The sequence below is a fragment of the Macaca nemestrina genome, chromosome 4 (assembly GCF_043159975.1).
Source record: "Macaca nemestrina isolate mMacNem1 chromosome 4, mMacNem.hap1, whole genome shotgun sequence".
Lineage (NCBI taxonomy): Eukaryota > Metazoa > Chordata > Mammalia > Primates > Cercopithecidae > Macaca > Macaca nemestrina.
Window position 1 is genome coordinate 32,381,441 of NC_092128.1, and position 26,889 is coordinate 32,408,329.

The window sequence follows — 26,889 nt, forward strand, 5'->3', positions numbered from 1 at the left end:
GATTACAAGTATGAGCCACTGCACCCAGCCTGAAAACTATTTTAAAAAATTAATCCACTTTTGGCTGGGCACGTTTATTCATGCCTGTAATCCCAGCATTTTGGAAGGCCAAGGTGGGAGGATTGTTTGACCCCAGGAGTTCGAGACCATCCTGGGCAGCATGGAAAAACCCTGTGTCTACCAAAAATTACAAAAATTAGCTGGGCACGATGGCACACACTTGTGGTCCCAGCTACTCAGGAGGCCGAGGTTGGGGAATCCCTTGATCCTAGGAGGTAGATGTTACAGTGAGCCAAGATGACACCACTGCGCTCCAGCCTGAGTGACAGAGGGAGACCCTGTCCTCTACCCTCCTCAAAAACAAAATTAATACACTTCAAAATTTATGAAATACCTAAAGTGTAGGATGGAGAGAAACAAAACAGGAAAATGTGAGTGTAATTTTTCATGTAAAATATGTGTGAATATTGCTTAATCAAATATATTGAAATTTTATTTCTTACCTGTGTTGTGTTGTTATTAAACCTTAATAAATTGATGACTATATTAACAAACATCTGTCATTTGAAATTTTTTTGTGGACAAAAAAATATTTGGCACTTAATTCTGTTTCTCAGAGTGGCCAGTTTCAGTACAAACAATGGTATTTTTAAAAGATGGCAAACTTGTAGGAATTATTAAACAGCTAACGAGTTAGTTCCTTATGGCTACTCAACGATGCTCTTTCTACATCGACCAGAGTTCCATGGCAGTCATTTGAAATGAGTCAATATGTAATGGAATCAATTCTTCCTGAAAGAGGGTTGAAGTAATTCAACTGCAAGCCTAGTTTGAGACTAGAAATTGCTTTAGGAAAACAAGGTGCAAAGGTGATCAGTAATAATAACCACTTCAGCTACCGGTAATTAACACAGAGCCCATTCAAAGATATGTCAAAGTTTCCCTGTGGTTTCCCTAATGTCACATTAATAGCAAGGTGAGAGGATTTATTTGTTCTCTCCATTTGTGAATACAAAAGATGGGAGGAAATATATATGAAGTTCATAAGGTCACGAAGAGGGAAGCATGGATTTGCTTGGAATCTTTAGTGGATGCCTCTTTCATGCTTTCCTATAATCTATTGATTACTCGCGTGGGACTGAGCACTGTCTTTGCTGCAGTGCTTACAATGATAATAGATACTTTTGCCTTTCCTAAGAAGACCATAGCTTTGTGAGGATTGCAGAGGGTCCACCCAATGTTGAACACATTGGGCTCTAAAAAAGTATCTGTGGAATAAATGTTTGGTCAGGTACAGGATGGATAGTAAAAGTCTGTGGAGTGTTGTGAGGGCTTTGGTATTGCATGTTAGGACATAAAGAGGTGGTTGGGCACCTTCCCCAGGGTTGGAGTAAGATGAAGCTTCTATAAGTGCATGGACCTTGAACCATATCTTGAAGGAATTATATAGAGAGGGGTAAGGAGGAAAGAGAATGAGAAATTAGAGAAAATAGCATGAGCAAAGACAGAACGGTGAGATAGAGCATGATGAATTTAGGGACCTGCATTTTAGGTATAAGTGGCATTGTGTTGAAAGAGAACAGAGATTAATGAGAGTGACATCATGAAAACTTACGTGCTCACTGAGTTTATATGTTCTCATATAGACAGTGGCTCTCAAACAACATTTCCATAAAACAACAGAAGAAATTATAGTTAATACATAATATGATGTACTAAATGTTTTATATATGTTGATTCATTTAATCCTTATATATCCCTCTGAGGTGGGAGTTGCTGTTAGCCCGCTGTATAACTGAGAAATGTGAGATATAGGGAAATTAAGAAATGCACTCAAGATACTACGTCAATAAGTGACATAGTGGCGTTTGAACCCAATGATCTGTCTCCAGAACCCACACTCATAACTACTTTAGAATATTGCACCTTAATACACTGTCAGATGTAGTATAACTTATCTTAATAATGATATTCAAAGTATCTAAGTTACAAATTATTGTATTTTGTGACAATGTAGCTCTCCAATGAGCTCTCTTGAGAGGCTTTCTTGACTTGGATATAGAAACAGCTAGCACATTAGGAATTATGTATAACTCAGGGTATATTCATGGTAAAGTGTTATACAAGTGACATTATTTCATCTTAGGTACTGTGTAAAAAAGATTGGGAACTGCTGTTGTGGAATATAAGGAGTCCCTCAGTCAAGGAGGTGACAACTTGGGATATTTTAAGTAGAGAGAATTAAGTATCCCTTTATTGAGGAGAGAATATGCAATTCAAATATTTCATAGTGACATATAGATGTCAGGAATTGATCGTGTTAATGTGAAATTCTTAACATATGTGTTTTTCTTGTCAGAAATATCTTCCTCATTTGAATTTCAATAATCTTTTGTCTAGCCATCACTTAGAGAACTTCCAACATCCTTTCTATTACTATGTGTTGGTGTGTACTGAAAATAAATGTGGAGTGAATAATTTAATTATCCACATACACTGTTATAAGCACTTGACAAGTGTTGATTATTTAATTCTCACAACAACTCTTTGAGAAAAGTATCATTATTACTCCCATTTTACAGATGAAGGAACTGAGGATTTAAGAGGTTAACCTGCTCGTGGTCACTAGGAGCTGAGAAAGGCTTTGGTCAGGTTTGGCAAATAGGTTCCACCAGAATATATAACAAGTAGCTAAGATAGCACAGCCTGATTGGAGAGCTCTTATTTTATTCCCTGAGTAATGTACATCTGTTGATTTATATATAAAGTCATTTCCCATGTGAATTAATAATAGTAATAATAATTTACATGTATACAGCTCTTTTAGGACCTCAAAATTTATCCATATTTATTGTTAAGTCCCTGTGGTAAGTGAAGGAAAAGGGACGTACACAAGTTGTGGAAATCAATGGGGAATGGAGTGAGCCTGGACATGGAACTTCCAGTTCTGTGAGCAGTGGTCTTTCTCCCATGCGGTGCCATCTCTTGCAGCCTCAGCAGTTCCTGATGATACCAGATATCTGTAGTCTCATCAGAGAACTCACATCACGATTTTTTAGGAAGAATCAAGAAAACAGAATATTAGACATCTGTCCATTAAATACTGGAAAAGTATTCACATTGTTGCTATGTGACTCTGATTAAATTTATTTACAGCTTATTGTCTTTTTTTGATAAAGTCATCAATTTGTTTGATAAGTTAAATATTTTGGAATTTTGTGATGGCTGGTAATTAGGTAAACAACTCTACAGATAGAATAAGAAACTCATTATAAGATGGAAATATGTACAGTTGACATATATAACTATTAGTAATGTATACTTTTGGAGAATATAGTATGAGACAGAGATAACAAGAAGGGGAAACTCTGTAGCACGTTATAGAAATTAAATCCAATATCCTGTGAGAAGAGAGTCAGAGAAGAGGCCTGCAGAGAGAAGACAGACACCAAGAAAAGGGATTGGTGTTATGTGAATTTTTCAAGATAGGAAAGAATAAAAAAAAAATGTACAGAAGCCTAAAAGCTGTTAGAGAAAAGGCAATTCTATATGGATAGTGAAGCTAGATGGAACAAGAACACATTGGGGTGGTGATCCATTTCTACTCTTCCCCTGTAATTACATAAAAGTTAGTAAGAGGGAAAGTAAAAGTGAGCAGAAACGATTAAGAGAAAAGATGAAAACCTCCGAAAGGAATGGAGTTTAGAAAAGACTACAGTTCTTGCATCCTGCTGCTCTGCCACTCTTAGACCTGTCACTGTGAAGGGGGAGAACATTTATGATCTGAGCAGAGTTGAGACTTCCCATAGATCACTGCCTCACCCATTGAGAGGTTCCCAACAGTAGACCCCATTGATATACTCTGGGGCAGAAGTAGCAGAGGCACAGGAACTGAAAAGGCAACTGCTTTAGAGAGTTTAGAAAAAGCAAAACTCAGGATTCTGGCCAGAACATTCTCCTGCTATAATTTGAATTGCTGTTAGTAGTTCGAATTGTACAATAGCTGTCATGCTTCAAAACATTTACATTTTTCTCTATTAACTATCATACTATGTAGCCAGTATTGAATATTCAGCCTATCAACTTTTATTTATTTAGCTGTTATGTGCATTGCTTAACTTGGATACTCATCATTTACTTTCTAATGTGTACAATAAAGCACATCTTACTCATGTATGTATGTCTAGGCTTCTTTTCATGTAAAAGATATTATGCTATCAAGAATGACCTTGTATGGATTGCAATCTTTGTATCACTTACTGCACACAATATATTTTTATCTACCATTCCTTCTAAAAGAAAAATAAGCCCAGTGGGCTATCTTACTAAAGCTTTATTAACATTGTTTTCTAAATCTTTATAGGCAGTGCTGGCACTCCTGTCACTTTTAATGAAAACGGAGATGCTCCTGGACGTTATGATATCTTCCAGTATCAAATAACCAACAAAAGCACAGAGTACAAAGTCATCGGCCACTGGACCAATCAGCTTCATCTAAAAGCAAGTATCATTATAAACATCTATTAATGTGTATAGCTCTCCAGGAGGGATGCTTTATTTTTAAGTATATAACTTTTGTCAGAATAGATTTTCCCCATAAATAAACTTTTAGAAAAGGTATGACTTGATTCTGTCTTCAATTTTGAAATGTTATGGACATTCTTGAGCCTCTTTAGAGAAATCTTCTGATATCTGTAAGAATTTAATGAATGATCTGATTTTTTTTTCTGTAATTGACTATACACTTAGAGAAATTTTGCCTTTTTATGAAAGAAATGTGTTGTAATCTTTGTACAATTTTTGTATGTGTGTTGGGGGTGGGGTGGAATTGACTGAATATGTCCTCGTTTATAAATTTGGGCTTAAAAAAAGGGCACATCACCTTTGCCACATCACAAGGTGAGACCTTCTGGCTATATCAGGTTGATGGAAGTGAATCATACTATGCGTTTATATTGCCTCTTTCAGTTGCAACACCAGGGAAGGTTGATGTATCCAAGGGTGATGTTCAGATTATTTAACAGCCTTTAGAGCTACCTGCTGTTTTTGTCTACCTCAGGCACTCTTCAGGTCAAGGTCCGTTAATTCTCAGTTTCCACAAATGGCCATGTGAGGGTGACTTGAAGAGCCCAGCTGGAAGCAGGTTCCCAAGACCTGGGTTTGGTGCCCAAAATCACCTGGGCATTTGCCTGCAAGGTGCCACACCATCACCCAGGGTTCTGTTTCTTTCGACTGGAATCTGATGGGGACCCAGTGGGGTTAGCACGTGGGGATGGCTGTATGGAGGAGGAACTTCATCAGGTGTCCAAGACTGGTGGGCACTCCCTCAGAGGAGCTCTCTTAGGGCAGAGGTCTTTGGGGGATTTGGGGAGAGCTACTAGGTGCCATCACTCTTCAATCCTAAGGGGCTCTGGAACAGGAAACCAATTCTGAACTTGATGGATAAGGGAGGCCCAGGAAATCAGTGCACAGGGCTGTGGATGCTGGGGTGGGGAGTCCAGGGAGGGTAGCATCTACTTACTGTAAAGAATTATTTCACATTTCAACAGCCCTTTGCCACATATTAGTGCACACTGGCGTTTTTAGGTATAGAGAAGGATGGAGCACGTTCTGTAGTCTCAGCCGAGGTTTGGAGTTCATTCATCCAGCATCTCTTCCACAGAAATGTAGGACTATTCACAGAAATTTGGTGGCCAAGAAATAACTACAAGAACAGTAGGCGGTAGAATGTTTTTAAAATGCTTCAAATAAACTAGGAAAATATTCTTCTTCTGTTCTATTTTTTTTGTGTAATTCACTCTTTCCTCTAACAAAAGCATCTCCTCTTCTTGATTCTCAGAGCTACCATAATACTGTGAGAGTGTACACATGCTTTCTCATGTTTGAACCTAATCAGAAGACATCAATTTGATATTTTTAATCAATTTTTTTGTATTTCCAAATATGTCCCCCGAAGTGATATGTCTATGCAGCACCAGTCACCCAAGTTCTCAGAAAAGTAGACGATGAGAAATTACAGAACCAGAGAGATTATGATTTATTTTTCTTCCTGATAATTATTACAGCTATGCATTTAATAATGCACAGACAGCTTATGTTTCTAACTATTGTAGTGATACATAAGGCCACATATCAATACTTTACTACTTGTAGGTGCTTCATGAAATCTTATCCATTGTTCTGCAATCCAAATTGACATTTACTGAAACATAACTTTGATAATGCCACAGGTTATTGATAATCAATAGCTTTTTGACAAAAGCCCTTTTGAAAGAGGACCTATGGGAAATGAAATAAGACAGAAATGATTTGACAAGGTCTAAGATAGGAAAGCTACTTTTGTCTGACTTTTATTAATGTCAAACTGCCTATCATTAATATATTCTGATGATTGGGATTTACACAGCAAAATCAAATGTTTCAGAAATATATGCACTAACATACAATACCATTACATGACATAATTTTACACACAAGTACACATATATACCTGTCTCACCATATACACATAATGTAGTTATAAAACTTCCTATTGAATCTCAAGCTGCTCTTTTATGTACATTTAACAGTGCATGAAAGTTTTATGTTTATGACTGTGTTATTGTTCATAAAATGTATCAAAACAATTTGTGAGAATTATTTCTCATGCATGATTATGATCATTTGTAACTAGATAGCATTGCTGGTTTCACTGAAATGGAAAACGCAGCTCTTAGAAGAAAAAAATAATAAATTGGACTGTGGGGAGAGGTTATAAATTAAGAAGTAAATTCTGAGGATTATCAGGACAAATCAAATGACTTTTATCCTTAGGAGTTGCGTTAGTCACCTGCTTGAAGGTGGAGTATTAGAGTGCTTGGCAAGCTACTGACTTGTTAATGTTCTGCTTAGATCTGTGGCAAAGTACTAAAAAATTATTTGCCTCAGTTTTATCATGTCTAAAATGAAAACAGTAGCACCCACGTTATATGGTTGTAATGAGCATTAAATGAAGTAATACAATAAATAACTTTGCCCCGTGTTTGGCACATCAGAGGTCTGTAAATGTTGCTTATGATTAGTCCAATACCTCAATATTCCACATGGTCAGTGAGAGACATGATAGATAATGAGTGTACTGGGTAAAGTGAAGGTCCCATTAGAAGAGGAACTTGAGTTTGTGTGAGAAAGTTCAGAGACAATCTTTGCATTCAAAATGCTGACTGTTTGTCCCCACAGCCAGTCCTTTCTGCCTGTCTTTGACATTGGCCTTAATACTTGGCAAATCTCTCTGCATTCAAAAAGTAAACTTTATATAAGATGAATTTATTTTCCTGCGGTACCATGTGGGTAGGTATCATCCCCTAGGCAGTTATATTTTGAATGGATTTGGTAAATTCAATCTGTGCTCATACTCTGTTAACAGGTGTTGAGACTAGAGTGAATAGGTGAACCCTGCTCTCGGGGCACTCACGGATTAGAAGGAGAGACAAACAGTCGGACCAACCATTCTAGCGCAATGAAGCAGGTGCACTGATGAAGGTATATATACTGGTTTGCAATGGCAGCCTAGAGAGAGGTTCCTAATCTGGCCCAGCCTCTGGTGGGAATTGTCACTGTGGCCAAAGGAGGATACTGACAGGAGGATTTACTCTTCTCCATATACTCTATCTCTTCTTGTTCTATTAAACCAGATTTATGATAGCTTTCACATTCTCAATGGTAAGCATTTATCAGTCAGTTATTGGATTGAACTCTGCTTGTTTTCAAAGAGCCAGTTTTTCTGGCTGAGTTCAACCATAGTATACATTTGTAGAAAGAGGGTATATGGTTAGGCATATTTGAATGCAATAAATTTGCCTTGAATATCTCTTAGTGGATTGAATGAATTTTTGAAATAAGTAGATTATTCTTTTTCTTTTTCCTAGAAAATATGTTAGGTATTTCATTTCCTCCAAAGCATTGTCTTTATTGTTCCAAACATTACTGTTTCTTTTTTCTTTTTATGAAACTGACATATGTTCTTAATTTAGCAATACAATCAGCATAATTTGTTTAAGTTTTCTACTCAGTAATCTTGGCCCACACATGAGGGGTGTATTGTCTACCTGAGAGTGAATTAGAAAGAACGAGTCTCTCTATTTTGTTAGGCAGAAACTCTCAAGAGGCAGGTGGTCCTTATTAGTGATTACAAAACATACTGTAACCTAGAGGTTCAGAGTAAACAGAAGAGCCTGAATTGTGAAAAGAACAGCCATATGCTGCTCTGTGTCCACAGGGAGAACGTGTCTTGGGGCTACCGTATGGGCCAAAAATAACTCAGGGCATTTTTTTTTAATGCTTTTTCCAGCCAGAACCACTTTTTCTTGATTACTGTAGGAATGAAACATATGTTTTTATTGGTTTCAACATATTATTCTTTTTATAATCAAGGAAATAAGTTGAAGGTAAATGATAAAAACAAAGAATAGTGACTTTACAAGGTGTCCCAATCACAATGATTAGTGGCAGAGTGTAATTTGGAAAGGTGATTTGAAGGAGAACCTGATTTAATAATTTTTAACCTGATTTAATTTTCAGTGGATGACTCCATAGAAGAAAAACTTCGAATAGGGTACTGAGCTTTGAACCTCAGTTTTCTCATCTAAATCGGGTAATAGATACTGTTATGAATAGTAAACACATATGGTGGTCAAGAACAAGATCTCAAAGTCCAAAAGAAGATATTTGAATTCTGACCTTTCATTCATGAGCTGTGTAGCCTTGGGCATGTGACTTAGACTCAGGTTCTTTATCTACCTACTTGATAGAGTTCTTGAGATCATCAAGGAAATTGTATGTACAAAAGTCCTAGAACGTTGACTGGCACATATTAAGTATTGAATGAATATGATAATAATAAATTTTGTTTTGTTTTGCTAGAAAACCAGCCTACCAAAGAGGACCTTTACTGGGTATTTCAGTATGAAATCAAACTGAAGCTGTATTTGCAGTCTTCTTTCTGTCTTTATTCTGATGTTCTGAATAGGGAGTAGCTGCAACGAGAGGTATATGCACCATGATAACTTGGCTGTTTACACAATAAGTCCAAAGTATTTGTTTTGGTATTTTAAAAAGTAGGCTCTATGATTCAAATGCTTTGGAAAAAACTAAAACTTGAGCAAACTTTCTGATGGAATTTTGCTCCACAAAATTAGTCTTTACCACATACCTATAGTATAGTATTTATTTTAATTGAATGTATGTATTTTCTTATAGATGATCAGTTAAATATATATATGCTATATGTATGTATACTGGAGCTTCCTTGGCTTGCTTGGAATAAAAAAAGGGAGAATTCCTGAGTCTCCCCATTTGTCTCAGGGATTTTTTTTTTTTATTCTTGATAAACATCAACTGTTTTTGTTATATGAATATCATTAATTTCATTAACTTCATAGAGGAACAGCTTTTATATAATGAAAAATATTAAAATGGTTTTGAAGTAACAATGCACTGAATAGAGTTGAAACAGTGTTTGAGAGACGACTTGACCTTTGTTTGCTTTGTTAGGAAACATGCATTTTCTCTTTGCCTCTGTTTCCCTGTTTGCAAAGTTGCTTACATGTGAAAATGTTCTTTCCTATGATTGTCAGTGCACACACATATATACATACACACACACAAACACATACATATATATATAATATATAATATAAAAAAATATATAAATATATATATATTTGTTCACCCTATGAAATAAGTATTATATGAAGCACTCCTTTTCCTACATAGCATAAATGTGAGTCAATTTCCTGGGCCCTTTCTCTGTATTCTGTTAGAACTTTAAATGCCACTCTAGTTCTTAACTTTGTACTCGATTATGAAAATACTTTGTTCTGTTTCCTTTCCTTGCAACAAGATGATTTTTAAAGCTGTATATTTGTTTATTAGATGCTAATTTATTCTTTTCAAAAAGTCATTTTGAGGTCATTACTTATATCTCTGTTTATGAGATAACAAGATATAAGGTAATAATATGATTTGGTAAAGTCATATTATTCACAGATTGAGCAAATGTTAAGGTGATTAAATTTGAACTACATTCTTGCCAAGCCCAGAGTAAGTACTCAGTGTGTATTTAATATGTCATGAATAATATACTGATCTTTTCTACATATTGACTGAACATAGATGGATGATCCAAGATTATCTATTAGGAAGTGCACTCATGCACAGATTATTTATTCAGTGATTGTTCCCTGCCAGGCAGGATGAATATCATGGCAGGGCATCAGTATAAAATATACAGTCATCCCTATGTAGATATGGGGAATTGGTTTCAGGACCACCACATACACCAAAATCTATGCATGACCATTTCCCCCAGTCAGCCTTGCAGAAACCATGCATATGAAAAATCAGGCCTTCTTATATGCAGGTTTCACATCTGCCAATACTATATTTTCTGTCTGTGTTCGATTGAAAAAAACCAATGTAGAGGTCATACACTCCAAACCCACGTTGTCCAAGGGTCAACTATATTTCCAGATATCAACAGATTTCTAATCCATTAAGGGCAACCATATACTCATAACTACAATAAATGTATAATTATACAGGTACAGATTAAATAATAAGCTATTTGAATTCATTGGTTTGAATGTGAATTCAAGGAATCAATGATCATCTTAAACTAGGGACTTTGGATAGTTTCTTGACGTAGATGAAATTCTTTTAATGGTCAGAAATATTTGGAAGAACATATAGGCCATTAAAAAAGCATCCATTCATCCATCCATGATTCATCCATTCATGTATTCATTTTGTAAAACAGAGCCTCCAGTTTGCCAGTGCTGCAGTGCATGCTGGGATGGTTTAGAAGTGTCTCAGATTCAGTTCATTGTGTCATCCATGAAGTAACAGGACTATGCAGGTTCAACATCCAAGGATATGTCTCTTTCATGAGCCCATACTAATACATCCAGCTGTGTTCCTTTATTCTTTTTCAACTTTAAACACAAATTCATAATTAGCAAAGTATTATCAGCATTCACAAAGAAACATATTCTCTCTTGGTCTAGAGGCTGGGGAACTAGAGAACTGTACTGTTGTATCTGGTTTAAAACATTTCAGTACAAATGAGTCAAGAAGACCCCAGTAGTTAGATGGCCTGACAGGTGCAGCCTGACCCTTCCCTTCCATTCTCAGAGAAGCAAGATAATTGGAGGCAAGGAAACTGTTCTACTTGGCTTTATGTCTTTAATGATTAGTATAATATGGGACTTACTAAATGTTCCCACATGAATAAATTAATAAACCAAAAATGTAAAGCACTGTTATCTTTCCAAGGCCAAAAAGGTGAGCTGACTCTATGATACTGAGATAATGTATAACCAAGGAGCACACTTTAGTAAGGGTAGAGCTAGAAGTCATTGTCAAGGTAATCAAGGACAAACTCCAGAATGGGTAATCATGTTAAAAGATCCTTGCAATCAGACCAGATAGAATCTAAGGGAAAGTCCAAAGTTACAAACAGGAGCAAGAGGAGTGCATGTAAGTGACCCAGATAAAATTCTAAGGGGCACATTGTTACTATTACCAATGGCTTTGGCTTTTATTCTTGCCCATGCCATTCGCAGACCTTCAAATCCTGCAGATGGCCTTAGAGTTACTGAGTGACTTCTGATAACTGTCTTTGAGGAGCATTTGCCATTGAATGGGCAGATCTATTCTGCTTACACAAGGACTTCATAATGCAAGTTGTTAAGTACAATAATACAGATGAGGACTGTTGTCTAGGTTTTCATAGAGAGCTAGATAAAGGCTCAGTTTCTTTACGGGACTGAGTATGATTCTGAGCTCCCAGAACAGAGGACAATCTGATCAGAGAACATTGTGGGGAATGAAGAGAGATAGCTTGAACTTAAATTCTATAAGACCTCATATACCATGAGAACATTTTAAGATATTTTTGAGCTACAGGGAGTTTTTCAATAGAGAGATGCTCACATTTAAGCTTCAGGAGAATGTCTTTGGCAGCAAAGTGCAGATTGGCTGGAGAAGAGGTAGTTCCATGAGCTAAGTCAAAGACGTAATTAAGAGTTTTTTTTTTCTATTTTACTTAATTTTTGGATAGATTTTCCCTCGCCTATTTATCTACTTTGCTCCAGCCTTAATTCATAAAATATTTTGAAAGGCCTTACTAAGATGTATTTATCACAGTAGGACAAATAAATAAGTGAGGACATTAGGAACAAGGGATAAAAAGAGTTCGTGAATTTTAGTTCATACTCAACTTACATTTTCCCAATAACAACAACAAATAGATTCATCTAGGCTATTCAGTAGAGTAGGTGAAATAATCTTGCCACTATTCTAAGAATATACAAAACTATGCCGTACCAAATCTGATTTAATCTGATTAGGACTTGAGAAGCTGAATTCAGTGATCCAGATCCAGTTGGAGGCAGGTTTCTAGGGTGATCTACTGATATTCAGGGTGTCTAGTTGTTTTTCAGGGAGAAATGGGCATTGAAACCCTGTCATTATAAAAAAAAAAAAAAACCCAGGAAAAATCCACAAGAGTTTAATTAGTTATTTAAATAATAACTGAAAATAGCAGAAATGGAGAAGAAACAACAAAAAAGGTAGACTTCACATATGACTGAGAACATGTGATATTTGCTAATAGAATGGTGGTTAGCAAAGGCAGGGAAGAGTAGGGGAGGGGAATTAAGAAGGGTGGGTGGGAGTATAAAAAATATAGTCAGATAGAAGGATGGAGTTCTAGTGCTCAATAGCACAATAGGATGATGATAGTTAACAGTACTTTATTGTATATTTCAAAATAGCTGGAAGAGAAGATTCAGAATGTTCCCAACATAAAGAAATGATAAATATTTGAAGGAGATCCTAAATCCCCTGATTTTATCATTACATATTGATGCATGTATCAAAACGTCATATGTACCCAACAGATATGTACAACTATTATGTATCCATAATAATTAAAAATTTCAAAGATAGCAGTTTAATTAGAAAAGGAAAATCAAAGAAAGTGATGCTGCTTAAAGACATAACATAAAATAAGAAATGTGTTTTTATACCAGCACCAAAGATGGATAAAAGAAGCTGGTGACTCTAGACTTTTATGGGGATAATAAAGTAATAAAAATGAAAATAAATGGTATTTTAATCCTTATTTTAACCTTGGGAGGAGTAAAATAAGTACAATTTTAACATAACAAGTAGAATAAGTAAGGTTAAAATAAGGTTATAAACATAAAATGAAGCTCTGGAATAGAGGAATAACTGGTAAAAAGTCATTTTATTATGGTAGTTTTACATGTGAATCCTGTATCCCAGAGTACTTGTAAAAGCTCAGTGGGTTTCATCAGTGTTATGTGAAATCTAAAGTGTACAAGAGCATTACAACTAAGAATTGAAAGGTATTATATATGAATTAAAATATGTAGCCTCCGATTGTAGATAGGTCAGTGATTTATTAGAGCAAGACAAAAGAATAATTGATGTTTATTGACTGAATCAAAAATTTCTCATGACATCTTTCCTGAAAGCTTCCAATAATTAATTGCAGGAGGAGAGCCAAAAGCTGGGATCCTCCTAAACTCCCCATACTATGTTAATAGGGTTATGGATGCCATATTTTCAACTGAAGTTACAGAAATATGCAACTGTGTATAATCTCCGGGGTTTGAGATGTAAAACAATGTTTTCTCTTTAGATTATTTCTTTTTAGTTGTATATTTAAATGATGAAATACACAACAAGGACATAGAAATGTACTAAATTTTGCTAGTATTTGATTGTTTTCACTTGTCATAAAATCATTTTTATTGACATTATTGTGAGATAATTGCAGATATATTTGCAGGTGTAGGAAATAATTGAGATTCCATGTCCCTTTTACATAGGTTTTTCCAGTGATAACATTTGCAAAATTATTGTACAGTATCACAACTAGGATATTGACATTCATATAATCTACCAATCTTATTCAGATCTCCCTAGTTTTACTTATATTCCTCTGTGTGTGTGAGTGCATGTGCTTATAGCTCTCTGCTATTTTGTTAACCATTTTTGTCTGTGTATGTGCTACCGCAGTAAACATACAGAACATTTCAGTTACCACAAGGATCCCTTATGTTGTCTTGTCATATCCATATTGTTTTCTCTCCCATATGCCTCTCTCCCCAATGCCTGAAAACCACTAATACGTTCTCTATTTACATAATTTTATCATTTCTAGAGTGTTATACAACCCCATCCATACGTGGGCAAAGGACATGAAAAGGCATTTTTCAAAAGAAGGCATACATGTAGCCAACAAGTATATGAAAAAAACGCTCAACTTTGCCAATCATTAGAGAAATGCAAATCAAAACCACAATCAGATGCCATCTCACACCAGTCAGAATGGCTATTATTAAAAAATCAAAAAATGACAGATGCTGAGGAGGTTATGGAGGAAAGGGGAATGTTTATACACTGCTGGTGGGAATGTAAATTAGTTCAGCCATTGTGGAAATCAGTTTGGAGATTTCTCAAAGAACTTAAAACAGGATTAACATTCACCCCAGCAATCCCATTACTGGGGTATACACTCAAAGGAATATAAATAGTTTTGTTTTTTGGGTTTTTTTTTTTTTTTTTTTTTTTTTTTTTGAGACAGAGTCTCACTGTTACCCAGTCTGGAGAGCAGTGGCACTATCTCAGCTCACTGCAACCTCTGCCTCCTGGGTTCAAGTGATTCTTGTGACTCAGGACTGTGCCACCACACCCAGCTAATTTTTGTATTTTTAGTAAAGACATGGTTTCACCATATTGTCCAGGCTGGTCTCAAACTCGTGAGCTGAAGTGATCTGGCTGCTTCGGCTGCCCAAATGTTGGGAATACAGGCATGAGCCACTGCGGCCAGCTGAACTATAAATCATTCTATCATAAAGACAAATGGACGTGCATGTTAATTGCGGCACTGTTCACAATAGGAAAGACACGGAATCATCCTAAATGCCCATCAACACTAGACTGAATAAAGAAAATGTAGTACGTATACATCATGGAATACTACATGACTACATAAAAGGAGATCATGTCCTTTGCAGAAACATGGGTACCCCATTAAGTAGTATGCTTATTACCTTGGTGTCAAAATAATATGTACACCAAACCTCTGTACATACCCCTTACCTATATAACAAACCTGGGCCAGGTGCAGTGGCTCACACCTATAATCCTAGCACTTTGGGAGGCCCAGGCAGGCTGATTGCTTGAGTCCAGGAGTTTGAGACCAGCCTGGGCAACATGACAAAATCCCATCTCTACAATAAATAAATAAATAAATAATAAAATACCAAAATTAGCTGGAGTGGTGGTGTGTGCCTGTAGTCCCAGCTACTGGGGAAGGGGAGGTTGCTGTGAGCCGCGATCATGTCACTGCACTCCAACCTGAGCAACAGAGCGAGACCCTTTCTCAAAAACAAAAAAGAACAAAACCAAAAGAACAAAAATCCACAAACCAAACTTCACGTGTACCCCTGAACCCAAAATAAAAGTAAAAATAAATATAAAATTTTCATCAAAGCTGTGTAAACAGATCACACAGTACGTAAATCTTTGAAGTTAGTTTTTTTTACTGAGCATATTTTTAAAAAATTTCATCCAAGTTGCTGCATTGCTTTTTATTGTTGAGTAGTACTCCAATGATGAATGTACCAAGGTTTGTTTAACCACCCACACTTTAAAGGACACCTGTAAAATAGTTATGGAGAAACCTGCCGTGAGCATTTATTGAATTGTATTTAGAGAACAGCATGGTAGAGTGATGTCTTGTCTCAGAACTGAACTAAGTCATTTCTTAATGGACAGATAAAATTTACATATTTACTATGTACAGCATGATGTTTTGAAGCATATATACCTTTTGGAATGCTTAAATCTAGCTAACATATGCATTACTTCACGTAGTCATGATTTTTGTGATAAGAACACTTTATATCCACTCCTTTAGCATTTTTCATGACTACAATATATTATTATCTATAGTCACCTGCTATACAATAGATCTCTTGAACATATTCCTCCTATCTAACTGAAATTTTGTATCCTATGCCCAATATTTCACAAATTCTGCCATCCTCCAACCACCCAAGCCCTTGTTAACCATCATTCTACTCTCTGCGTCTTTGTGGATTCCATGTATGAGTGAGATAGTATGGTATTTATCTTTCTGTACCTGGCTTATTTTACTCAACATAATGTCCTCTAGCTTCATCCAAGTTTTCACAGATGACAATATTTCATTCTTTTTATGGAGAAACAGTATTCCATTATGTATATACACCACATTTTCCTTATCCATTCATCCACTGATGGACACTTAGGTTGATTCTACATCTTGGCTATCATGAATAATGCTACAATGAACACGATTGTGCAGATATATCTTCAACATACTGATTTCATTTCCCCTGGATGTATACAGAGTAGGAGATGGCCAGATCATATGATAGTTCTATTTTTAATTTTTTGAGGAATCTTCATATTATTTTCCATAATGGCTGCACTAATTTACATTCCCACCAACAGCTTGCAAAATTCCATTTTCCCCATATCCTCACTAATACTTGTTACCTTTTTGATAATAGGTATTCTATCATGTGTGAAGTGATACCTCATTATGATTTTAATTTGCATTTTCCTAATGATTAGTGATATTGGGCATTTTTTCATATACCTATTAGCTATTTGTATGTCTTCTTTTGAAAAGCGTCTATTTAGGTCCTTTGCCCGATGTTTACCAGGTTGTTTGTTTGTTTGTTTGCTAATGAGCTGTTTGAGTATCATATATTTTGGATACAACCTTTTGCCAGATGTATAATTTACAAATATTTTCTCCCATTCTGTAGGGTGTCTCTTCACTCTTGTTGATTGTTTCCTTTACTGTGCAGAAGCTTTTTAGTTTTGTATAATCCTGTCATTTATTTTTGCTTTTGTTGTCTGTGCTTTTGGGGTCACATCCAAAAAGTCATTCCTTAGACCTATGTCATGGAGATTTTCTCCTATTTTTTTAAGAGCAGTTTCATAGTTTTGGGTCTTACATTTAAGTACTTAATCCATTTTAAGTTAATTTTTATATGATATGAGAAAATTACCTAAATTTATTCTTCTGCACATAGATATCCAGTTTTCCCAACACTAGTTATTGAAAATACTATAATTTCTCCATTGTGTGTTCTTGGTACCTTTGTTGAATCAGTTTGCTGTGAAAGTATGGATTTATTTCAGTGTTCTCTATTCTGTTCCATTGGTACATTTGTTTTCATGCCAGTTCTATGCTGTTATAGTAACTATAGCTTTGTTGTATATTTTAAAGTTAGGTAACATGGTGCAGCTTTGTTCTTTTCACTCCAGATTGTGTTGGCTAGTCAAAGTCTGTTGTAGTTTCATACAAATTTTAAAATTGCTTTTTCTAGTTCTGTGAAAAATGTCACTTGCATTTTGATAGGGATTGCATTGAATCTGTAGATTGCTTGGTATAGTATGGACCTTTTAACAATATCAACTTTTTCAATCTGTGAACACAGGATATCTTTTCATTTATTTCTATCCTCTCAATTTTTTTCATCAGTATTTCATAATTTTCAATGTATAGATCTTCTAGCTCCTTGGTTCAATTTATTCACAAATGTTTCATTTTTTGTGGTTAGGTAAAGGGGATCACTTTCTTGACTTTTTTCAGATTGTTTGCTGATTTTTGTATGTTGATTTTGTGTAATGTAACATTACTGAATTTGGATATTAGTTCTAATAGTTTTTTAGAGTTTGTTATACATAACAGCATGTCATCTACAAACAAGGACAATTTATCTTCTTCTTTTCTAATTTGGATTCATTGTCTTTCTTTCTCTTGCCTAATTGCTTTGACTATGACCTCCAGTATATACTGAATAGAAGTGACAAGAGTGGCCACTCTTGTCTTATTCTAGATTTTAGAGAAAAAACTTCCAACTTTTCCCCCAGTGAGTATGATGTTAGCTATGGGTTTGTCATATGTGGCCTTTATTATGTTGATGTACATGCTTTTTAAACCTAGTTTGTTGAGAGTTTTTATCATGAATATATGTTGAATGTTGTCAAATATTTTTAAATCTGCATCTATTGAAATGATCATATGTTTTTTGTTCTCCCTTCAGTTAATGTGATGTATCACATTTATTATTTTACATATGTTGAATCATCCTTGTATCCCTAAGATGAATCCCACTTGATCATGGTGAATGATCTTTTTCAATGCCTTTGAATTCTGTTTGCCAATATTTTGTTGAAGATGTTTTACATCAGTGTTCATCAGGGATATTGGCTTGAGGTTTGTTTTTTTTTTTTTTTTTTTTTTTTTTGTAGTGTTATCTGGCTTTGGTATCAGGGTGATGCTGATCTTGTAAAATGAGTTTGAAAGTATTCCCTCTTCAATTTTTTAAGAGTTTTAAATAGTTAGTATGAGTCATTCTTTAAGTTTTTGATAGAATTCAGCAATGAAGTCATCAGGTTCTGGGCTTTTTTCTTGATGGGAGACTTTTTATTATTGATTCAATCTCCTTACTCATTATTGGTCTGTTTATGTGTTTATTCATTATTGGTCTGCTAAGATTTTCTATTTCTTAATAGTTTAGTCTTGGTAAGTTGTATACATCAAGGCATTTATCCATTTTTTTTCTGGGTTTTTCTATTTGTTTGCAGGTAATTGTTCATTGTAGCCTCACAATCTTTTGTGTTTCTGATGTATCAGGTGTAATATTTCCTTTTTCATTTATGATTTTATTTATTTGTGTCTCTTTAAGTTTTGTTGAATTTGTTAATCTTTTCCAGAAACCAAATCTTAGTTTTGTTGATCTTTTCTATTGAATTTCTAATATCTATTTTATTCATTTATGTATGATCTTTTTCTTTCCTTCCTTCTACTTTGAGCTTAGTTTGTTCTTGTTTTTCTAGTTCCTTAAGGTACAATGTTAGGTTGTTTACTTGAGACTGTTCTTTTTTGATGCAGGCATTTCTTGCTATGAACTTTCCTCTTGGAACTGTTTCTGTTGTATCCCACAGGTTTGGGTATGTTGTATGTTCATTTTTGTTTGTCTTAAGAAAGTTTTAAATTTATCTTTGAATGTTCTGTAAATATCTGTTAAGTCCATTTGTTCTAGGGTATAGTTTAAATCCATTGTTTCTTTGTTGACTTTCTGTCTTGATGACCTGTCTAATGCTGTCAGTGGAGTATTGAAGTCCCGCACTATTAATGTGTTGCTGTCCATCTCATTTCTTAGGACTACTAGTAATCATTTTATAAATTTGGAAGCTCCAGTGTTAGGTGCATATATATTTAGGATTGTGATACTCTTGTGTTGAACAAGGCCTCTTATCATTGTATAATGCCCCTCTTTGTCTTTTTAAACTGCTGTTGCTTTAAAGTTTGTTTTGTCTGATATAAGAATAACTATCCTGCTCTCTTTTGATTTCCATTTACATGGAATGTCTTTTTTCACCCCTTTTTCTTAAGCTTATGTGAGTTCGTATGTATTAGGTGAGTCTCTTGAAGGCAGCAGATACTTAGTTGGTGAATTATTATCCATTCTGCCATTCTGTATCTTTTAAGTGGAGCATTTAAGCCGTTTACATTCAATGTTGGTATTGAGATGTGAGGTACTCTTCATTGTGCTATTTGTTGCCTAAATACCATTTTTAAAAAATTTATGGTGGTGTTGTTTTATAGGTCCTGTGATATTTATGCTTTAAGGAGGTTCTGTTTTGATGACGTTCAAGGATTTGTTTCAAGATTTAGAGCTCCTTTTAGTAGTTCTTACAGTGCCGGCTTGGTAGTAGTATATTCTCTCAGCATTTGTTTGTCTGAAAAATATCATAACTTTCCTTTATTTATTAAGCTTAGTTTCACTGGACACAAAAGAGTATTGGCTAATAATTGTTTTGTTTAGGAGGCTGAAGATAGGGCCCCAATCTCTTCTTGTGTGGAGGGTTTCTGCTGAGAAATCTGCTGTTAATCTGATAGATTTTCCTTTACAGGTTACCTGGGGCTTTTGCCTCACAGCTTTTAAGATTCTTTCCTTCATCTTAACTGTAGACAACCTGATGACAATGTGCATAGGCGATAATCTTTTTGTGATGAATTTCCCAGGTGTTCTTTGAGCTTCTTGTATTTGAATGTCTAGATCTCTAGCAAGACGGGGAAGTTTTCCTCAATTATTCCCCCATATATGTTTTCCAAACTTTTAAATTTCCTCTTCAGGAATACCAGTTATTCTTAGGTTTGGTCATTTAACATAATCCCAAATTCTTGGAGACTTTGTTCATTTTTTTAAATTCTTTTTTTCTTTGTCTTTGTTGTACTGGATTATTTCAAAAACCTTGTCTCTGAGCTCTAAAGTTCTTTCTTCTGCTTGTTCAATTCTATTGCTGAGACTTTCAGTGCATTTTGCATTTCTATAAGTTGTGATTTTTTTATTTATGCTATCAATCTCACTGAAGATTTTTCCCTTATATCTACATCATTTTTTTTTAAATTTCATGAAATTGGACTTCACCTTTCTCTGCTGCCTCCTTAATTAGCTTAATAATTGGCCTTCTGAATTCTTTTCCTGGCATGTGAAGACTTTCTTCATGGTTTGGATCCACTACTGGCGAGCTAGTGTGATATTTTGAGGGTGCTAAAAAACCTTGTTTTGTCATTACCAGAAGTGATTTTCTTGTTCCTTTTCATTTGTGTAGGCTATGTCAGAGGGAAGATGTGGGGCTCAAGGGCTGCTGTTCAGATTGTTTTGTCCCATGGGGTGCTCCCTTGATGTAGTACTCTTTCCTTTTTCCTAGGCATGTGGCTTCCTGAGAGCCAAACTATATTGATTATTATTTCTCTTCTGGATTTAGTCACCCAGCGTGGCTACCTGGTTCTGGGCTGCTACTAGGGGGTGTCTGCACACAGTTCTGCCTCTTAGCCATGGATAGAAGCACCTGCTCCAGTGGAGGTGGCAGGGGAGTGAAATGTATTCTGTGAGGATCCGTAGTTGTATTATTGTTGTTTATTGCACCAGTTTTGTGCTGATTGGCCTCCTGCCAGAAGGTGGCATTTTTAAGAGAGCATGAGCTGTGGTAGTATAGGGAAGATCAGGCAGCGGCTGGAGCCCTAGAACTCCCAAGAGAATCTGAGCCTTGTCTTCAGCTACCAGAGTGGGTAGAGAAATACCATCAAGTTGGGGCAGGGTAGACATGTCTGAGCTGATTCTTCTTGGGCAGGGCTTGCTGCAGCTGCTGTGGGGGATGGGATTGTGGTTCCCAGGTCAATGGAGTTATGTTACCAGGAGGATTATGGCTGCCTCTGCTATGTCACGTAGGTTGCCAGGGAAGTGGGGGACAGCTGACAGTTACAGGCCTCACCCAGTTCCCGTGCAACCCAAAAGGCCAGTCTCACTCCCACTGTGCCTCCCCACAACAGCACCAAGTTTGTTTTCAGGCAGTGGGCAAGCAGGGCTAAGAACTTGCCCCAGGCTACCAGCCTCCCAGCTGAGAAAGCAAGCAGGATTTCAGGTTTCACACCTCCTGGCCTGCCTGTGTCTGCACTCTGGATTCACTCCCTCCCCCAAGTTCTGTCCAAGAAACTTTGCACGTTTGTTTGGAATTGTTACAAAGTTCAGCTTGAGGTTTCTTTTTTATCTGTGGTCTTTTCCCAGTTCCACTGGCAACCCTCGCCAAGGATCCCTGTGAGACAAAGTCAGAAATGGCTTCCTTGGGGACCGAGAGAGCCCACGGGGCTCTTCCCGCGCTTCCTCTACTCCTGTATTTCACTCGGCTCTTTAAATTATCTCAGTTCTAGGTAGGGTCAAATCCTTCTCCCATAACATGGACCTTCGAGTTCCCCAGTGAGGGCGTGTGTTCAGGGATGGACAATCGCCCTTTCCCACTTTCAAACTTTGGACAATCATAGTGTTTGGGCTGTCTCCTGGGTCCTGCAGGAGCAATCTGCTTCCTTCAAAGGGTCTGTGGATTCTCTTGGATTTCCTGGTATGTTCCTGCAGTAGTTCTTTCAGCAAAAGCTCACGATGTTCTCCACATGCTGCTCTGCCTGTCTGAGTGGGAGCTGCAATTTAGTCCTGCCTCCCATCTGCCATTTTCCCCCATAAATCCTATGTATCACATTTTCTTTTTTTTTTTTTTTTTTTTTTTTTTTTTTGAGACGGAGTCTCACTCTGTCACCCAGCCTGGAGTGCAGTGGTGCGATCTCGGCTCACTGCAAGCTCTGCCTCCCAGGTTTACGCCATTCTCCTGCCTCAGCCTCCCGAGTAGCTGGTACTACAGGCACCAGCCACCTCGCCTGGCTAGTTTTTTTGTATTTTTTAGTAGAGACGGGGTTTCACCGTGTTAGCCAGGATGATTTCGATCTCCTGACCTCGTGATCTGCCCGTCTCGGCCTCCCAAAGTGCTGGGATTACAGGCTTGAGCCACCGCGCCCGGCCTGTATCACATTTTCTTGATCCAGTTCACCACTGATGGGCATCTAGGTTGATGTCATGCTTTGCTTTAGTGAATAGCTCTGTGATAAGCATATGAGTGCATGTGTCTTTTTGGTAGAATGATTTATTTTCCTTTGGGCATATATCCAGTAATGAGATTGCTGGGTTGAATGGTAGTTCAACTCTTAGTTCTTTGAGGATTCTGCAAACTGCTTTTCACAGTGGTTGAAATAATTTACATCGTCACCAACAGGTAATCATCAGAGAAATGCAAATCAAAATACTTTTCCATCTTTCTATCAATATTACACTGTCTGTGGCACTAGAACCAAACTCTTTTACTGAGTATCCAAGAATTCATTAAAATTTCCCCTGCTCTTTCTGTTCTAATACTCTTCTAGACTTGCCTGTAACTAGTTTTTATTTGACTGCTTTTCTAGCTGTCAGAGCCATGGGTACATATGTTTTTTTACATTCAGGTCATTTCATTAGATTCAAAAATCAGATATGAGTTCTAGATGAAGCCATTACGTGATCCTTGAAAGTACTGACCTAACATCTTTGAGATTTTTCTGGAGGGAATCAGAGGAGACTGAAGTTGTCATATGCTATATAAATCCTCTACTAAGAACATAGTTTAAACTTAGTGTCTGTGCTTTCAATTTTTTAAACTTAGGCAACTAATTATCCTGTTTCTAATGTTAGTTTATTGAAGAATTGGCTGATTTTTTTTTTTTTTTTTTTTTTTTTTTTTTTTTTTTTTTTTTTTTTTTGAACAGAGGCTTGCTGTGTCACCCAGACTGACTGGAGTGCAGTGGCACAATCTCGGCTCACTACAAGCTCCATCTCCCGGGTTCATGCCATTCTCCTGCCTCAGCCTCCCAAGTAGCTGGGACTACAGATGCCTGCCACCACGCCCGGCTAATTGTTTGTATTTTTAGTAGAGACGGGTTTTCACCATATTAGCCAGGATGGTCTCAATCTCCTGACCTTGTGATCCGCCCACCTCAGCCTCCCAAAGTGCTGGGATTACAGGTGTGAGCCACTGTGTCGGGCCAAGAACTGGCTGATTTTTATAAAGAGTATCCATAAAATGTGTAACGGGTGGATTTTATGTTGTTTAAGGCACAAATGAACTTAATGGACAGACCTTATGAAGACTGTGATGATAAGAAAAGCATAATTGGAAATTAGGAGATGTGTTTTTAACTCTCACTAATCCTCAGATGGGTTTATGCTTTATTGCTTAATATGTAGTGCCTCAATTTCCATATTCATAGAATTAGGAATTTACTAGAGTTATTCACCAAAATTTCTTCCTGATATATTCTCTAATTATATATTTCAGATATTGAAAATTAGGTTAGAGTGTATTTTTCTGCTTATCTATTTATTTATTTTTATAGTTAAAAGCTACTCTAATAAGTTTATGGTCTCAATCATTTGTATAAACAGAAGTGAAGCTATACTCACAGTGTTAAAGAATTCAGAGATCTTCCTTATATGATTAATAACACATTTCATTTTCAATTGGGTTATTTATTTTAAAGAAGAATGAATGCTTATAGCTTATGAAAACTAAAACTAACATGAGAGAGTACAGTAACCACTTATTTTGCTTACCATTGTTTTAATAAACATATAAAAATTATTTAAAATGATTAGTTTTTTTTTTTTTTTTTGCTCTCACAGCAGCATGTTTTAAAAGATGATTTTAAAAATAGGGCTCTGCTACAGGGAAGCTAAATTTATTCCATTAGGTAGACTAAATTAAAACAGGGCTAAGCGGAAAAGACTAATGTGATTTGGGAAATGCTAATTGTTTGAAAAGCACTTTTTGATGAAGATGAAAGAAGAGTTAAGTTCTATGTTTGCAAAGTTAGAAGTTTTTATGGTCTATAGAAGAGCAGACCACAAATGAGCTGTAAATGTAAGCTACTCTTATTTTGCTTCTCATGAAAAGAAAATTAAATGATTTCGGAATTTCTGCTGTGCCATCTAAAATCTGGTTACATTCAGCTTGTAACATTGAGACAGTTGGTCAACAACCATTTATAGGCATACCTCAGAGATATTACAGGTTAGTGTCAGACTAACCTGCACATTAAGGTGAGTCACAAAATTTTTTCGGTTTCCCAGTGCACATAAAAGTTATCTCGGCCAGGCGCGGTTGTTCATGCCTATAATCCCAGCACTTTGGGAGGTCGAGGTGGGTGGATTACTTGAGGTCAGTAGTTCAAGACTAGCATGGCCAACATGGTGAAACCCTGTCTCCACTAAAAATACCAAAATTAGTTGGGTGTGGTGGCATGTGCCCGTAATTCCAGCTACTTGGGAGGCTGAGGCAGGAGAATGGCTTGAACCCAGGAAGTGGAGGTTGCGATGAGCCCACATTGTACCACTGTACTCCAGCCTGGGTGATGGTGTGAGACTCTGTCTCAAAAAATAAAAATAAAGTTATCTTTACAGTATACTCTAGTCTATTAAGTGTACAATGGCAATCTATCTAAAAAAATACATATCTTAATTTTGAAATAATAATTGTTAAAAGTGCTCATGATCTGAATCTTCACTGAGTCATAATCTTTCTGTTGGTAGAGGGTCTTTCCTCTGTGTTGATGGCTGCTAATAATTAGGGTGGCAGTTGCTGAAGGTTGGGGAGGCTGTGGCAATTTTAAAAAATAAGGCAACATTGAGTTTGCCATGTAAATTGACTCTTTCACGAAAGATTTATCTGCAGCATATGATACTGTTTGGTAACATTTTACCTACTGTAGAACTTAGTTTGAAACTGGAATGAATCTCAAACCATATTGCTGCTTTATCAACTAAGTTTATGTAATATTCTAAATCCTTTGTTGTCGTTTCAACAATGTTCACCAAATCCTCAGCAGGAGTAGATTCTGTCTCAAGAAACCACTTTCTTTGCTCGTTCATAGGAAGCCGTTACTCATCTGTTCAAGTTTTATCATGAGATGGTAGCAATTCAGTCACATCTTCAGGTTCCAATTCTAATCTAGTTCTCTTGGTATTTCTATCACATCTACAGTTACTCCCTCCACTGAAGACTTGAACACCTTAAAGTCATCCATGGGAGTTGGAATCAACTTCTTCCAAACTGTTGCTAATATTTATATTTTGACCTCTTTGCGTGAATCTTGAATGTTCTCAATGGCATCTAGAATGGTGAAGCATTTCCAGGAAGTTTTCAATGTACTTTCTCCAGATCTATGAGAGGAATCATTATGGTAGCTACAGCATTAAGAAATGTGTTACTTTTCTTTTCTTTCTAATTTTTTTATTATTATTATTTGTGTGTGTGTGTGTGTGTGTGTGTGTGTGTGTGTGTGACAGAGTTTCACTCCTGTCACCCAGGCTGGGAGTGCAATGGTACAGTCTCGACTTACTGCAACCTCCTTTCCCAGGTTCAAGCAATTCTCCTGCCTCAGCCTTCCAAGTAGCTGGGACTACAGGTGTGCATGACCACACTTGGCTAATTTTTGTATTTTTAGTAGAGATGGGGTTTTGCCACGTTGGCCAGGCTGGTCTCAACCTTCTGACCTCAGGTCATCCACACGCCTTAGCCTCCCAAAGTGCTGGGACTACAGGCATGAGCCACCACGCCTGGCAAGAAGTGTATTTCTTAAGTAATAAGACTTGAAATTCAAAATTACTCCTTGATATTTGGCCTACAGTTTGGATGTTGTATATTCAGGCATGAAAACAACATTGATCTCCTTGTATATCTCCACTAGAGCTTTGGGGTGACTAAGTACCGTGTCAAAGACCAGTAATATTTTAAAGGGAATCTCTTTGTATGAGAAGTGCATCCCAATGGTAGGTTTAATATATTCAGTAAACCAACATTATGTTGTAAACGAACATAAAGGAAACTATAAAGTCTGGGTAACAGCCTGGGTAACAGGCTTTGTACTTCCATTTATAGAACACTGGCAGACTAGATTTAGCATAATTCTTAAGGGCCCTAGGTTTTTCAGAATGTTCAATGAACACTGTATTCAGTTTAAAGTCACCTGCTTCATTAGGCCCTAATAAGAGAATCAGACTCTCCTTTGAAACTTTGAAGCCAGGCATTGACTTCTCTCTAGCAATGGAAGTCTTAGATGGCCCCTTCTTCCAAAAGAAGGCTGTTTCTTCTCCATTTAAAATCTATTGATTATTGTAGCCACCTTCATTCATTATCTTATCTAGATTGCCTGGATAACTTGCTTTAGCTCCCATATCAGGACTTGCTACATCACCCTGCACTTTTATGTTATAGAGGTTGCTTTGTTCCTTAAATCTCGTGAACAAACCTCTGCTATCTTCAAGCTTTTCTTATGCAACTTCCTCACCTCTGCCAACTTTCATAGACTTAAAAGAGTTAGGACCTTGCTTT

At 36.5% G+C, this 26,889-nt stretch overlaps 1 protein-coding gene across 8 annotated transcripts in view; it reads left to right on the forward strand.

The window, feature by feature from the left end:
- The window catches only part of LOC105474850 (glutamate metabotropic receptor 8), an 808,970-nt gene that overhangs the window by 631,569 nt on the left and 150,512 nt on the right, over positions 1-26,889 (forward strand). For all 8 annotated transcript variants that reach the window (XM_071094550.1, XM_071094551.1, XM_011729672.2 and 5 more), the window contains one exon: positions 4,364-4,500. In XM_071094550.1, coding sequence (XP_070950651.1) covers positions 4,364-4,500 — 137 coding nt within the window. The remainder of the gene's footprint in view (positions 1-4,363; positions 4,501-26,889) is intronic.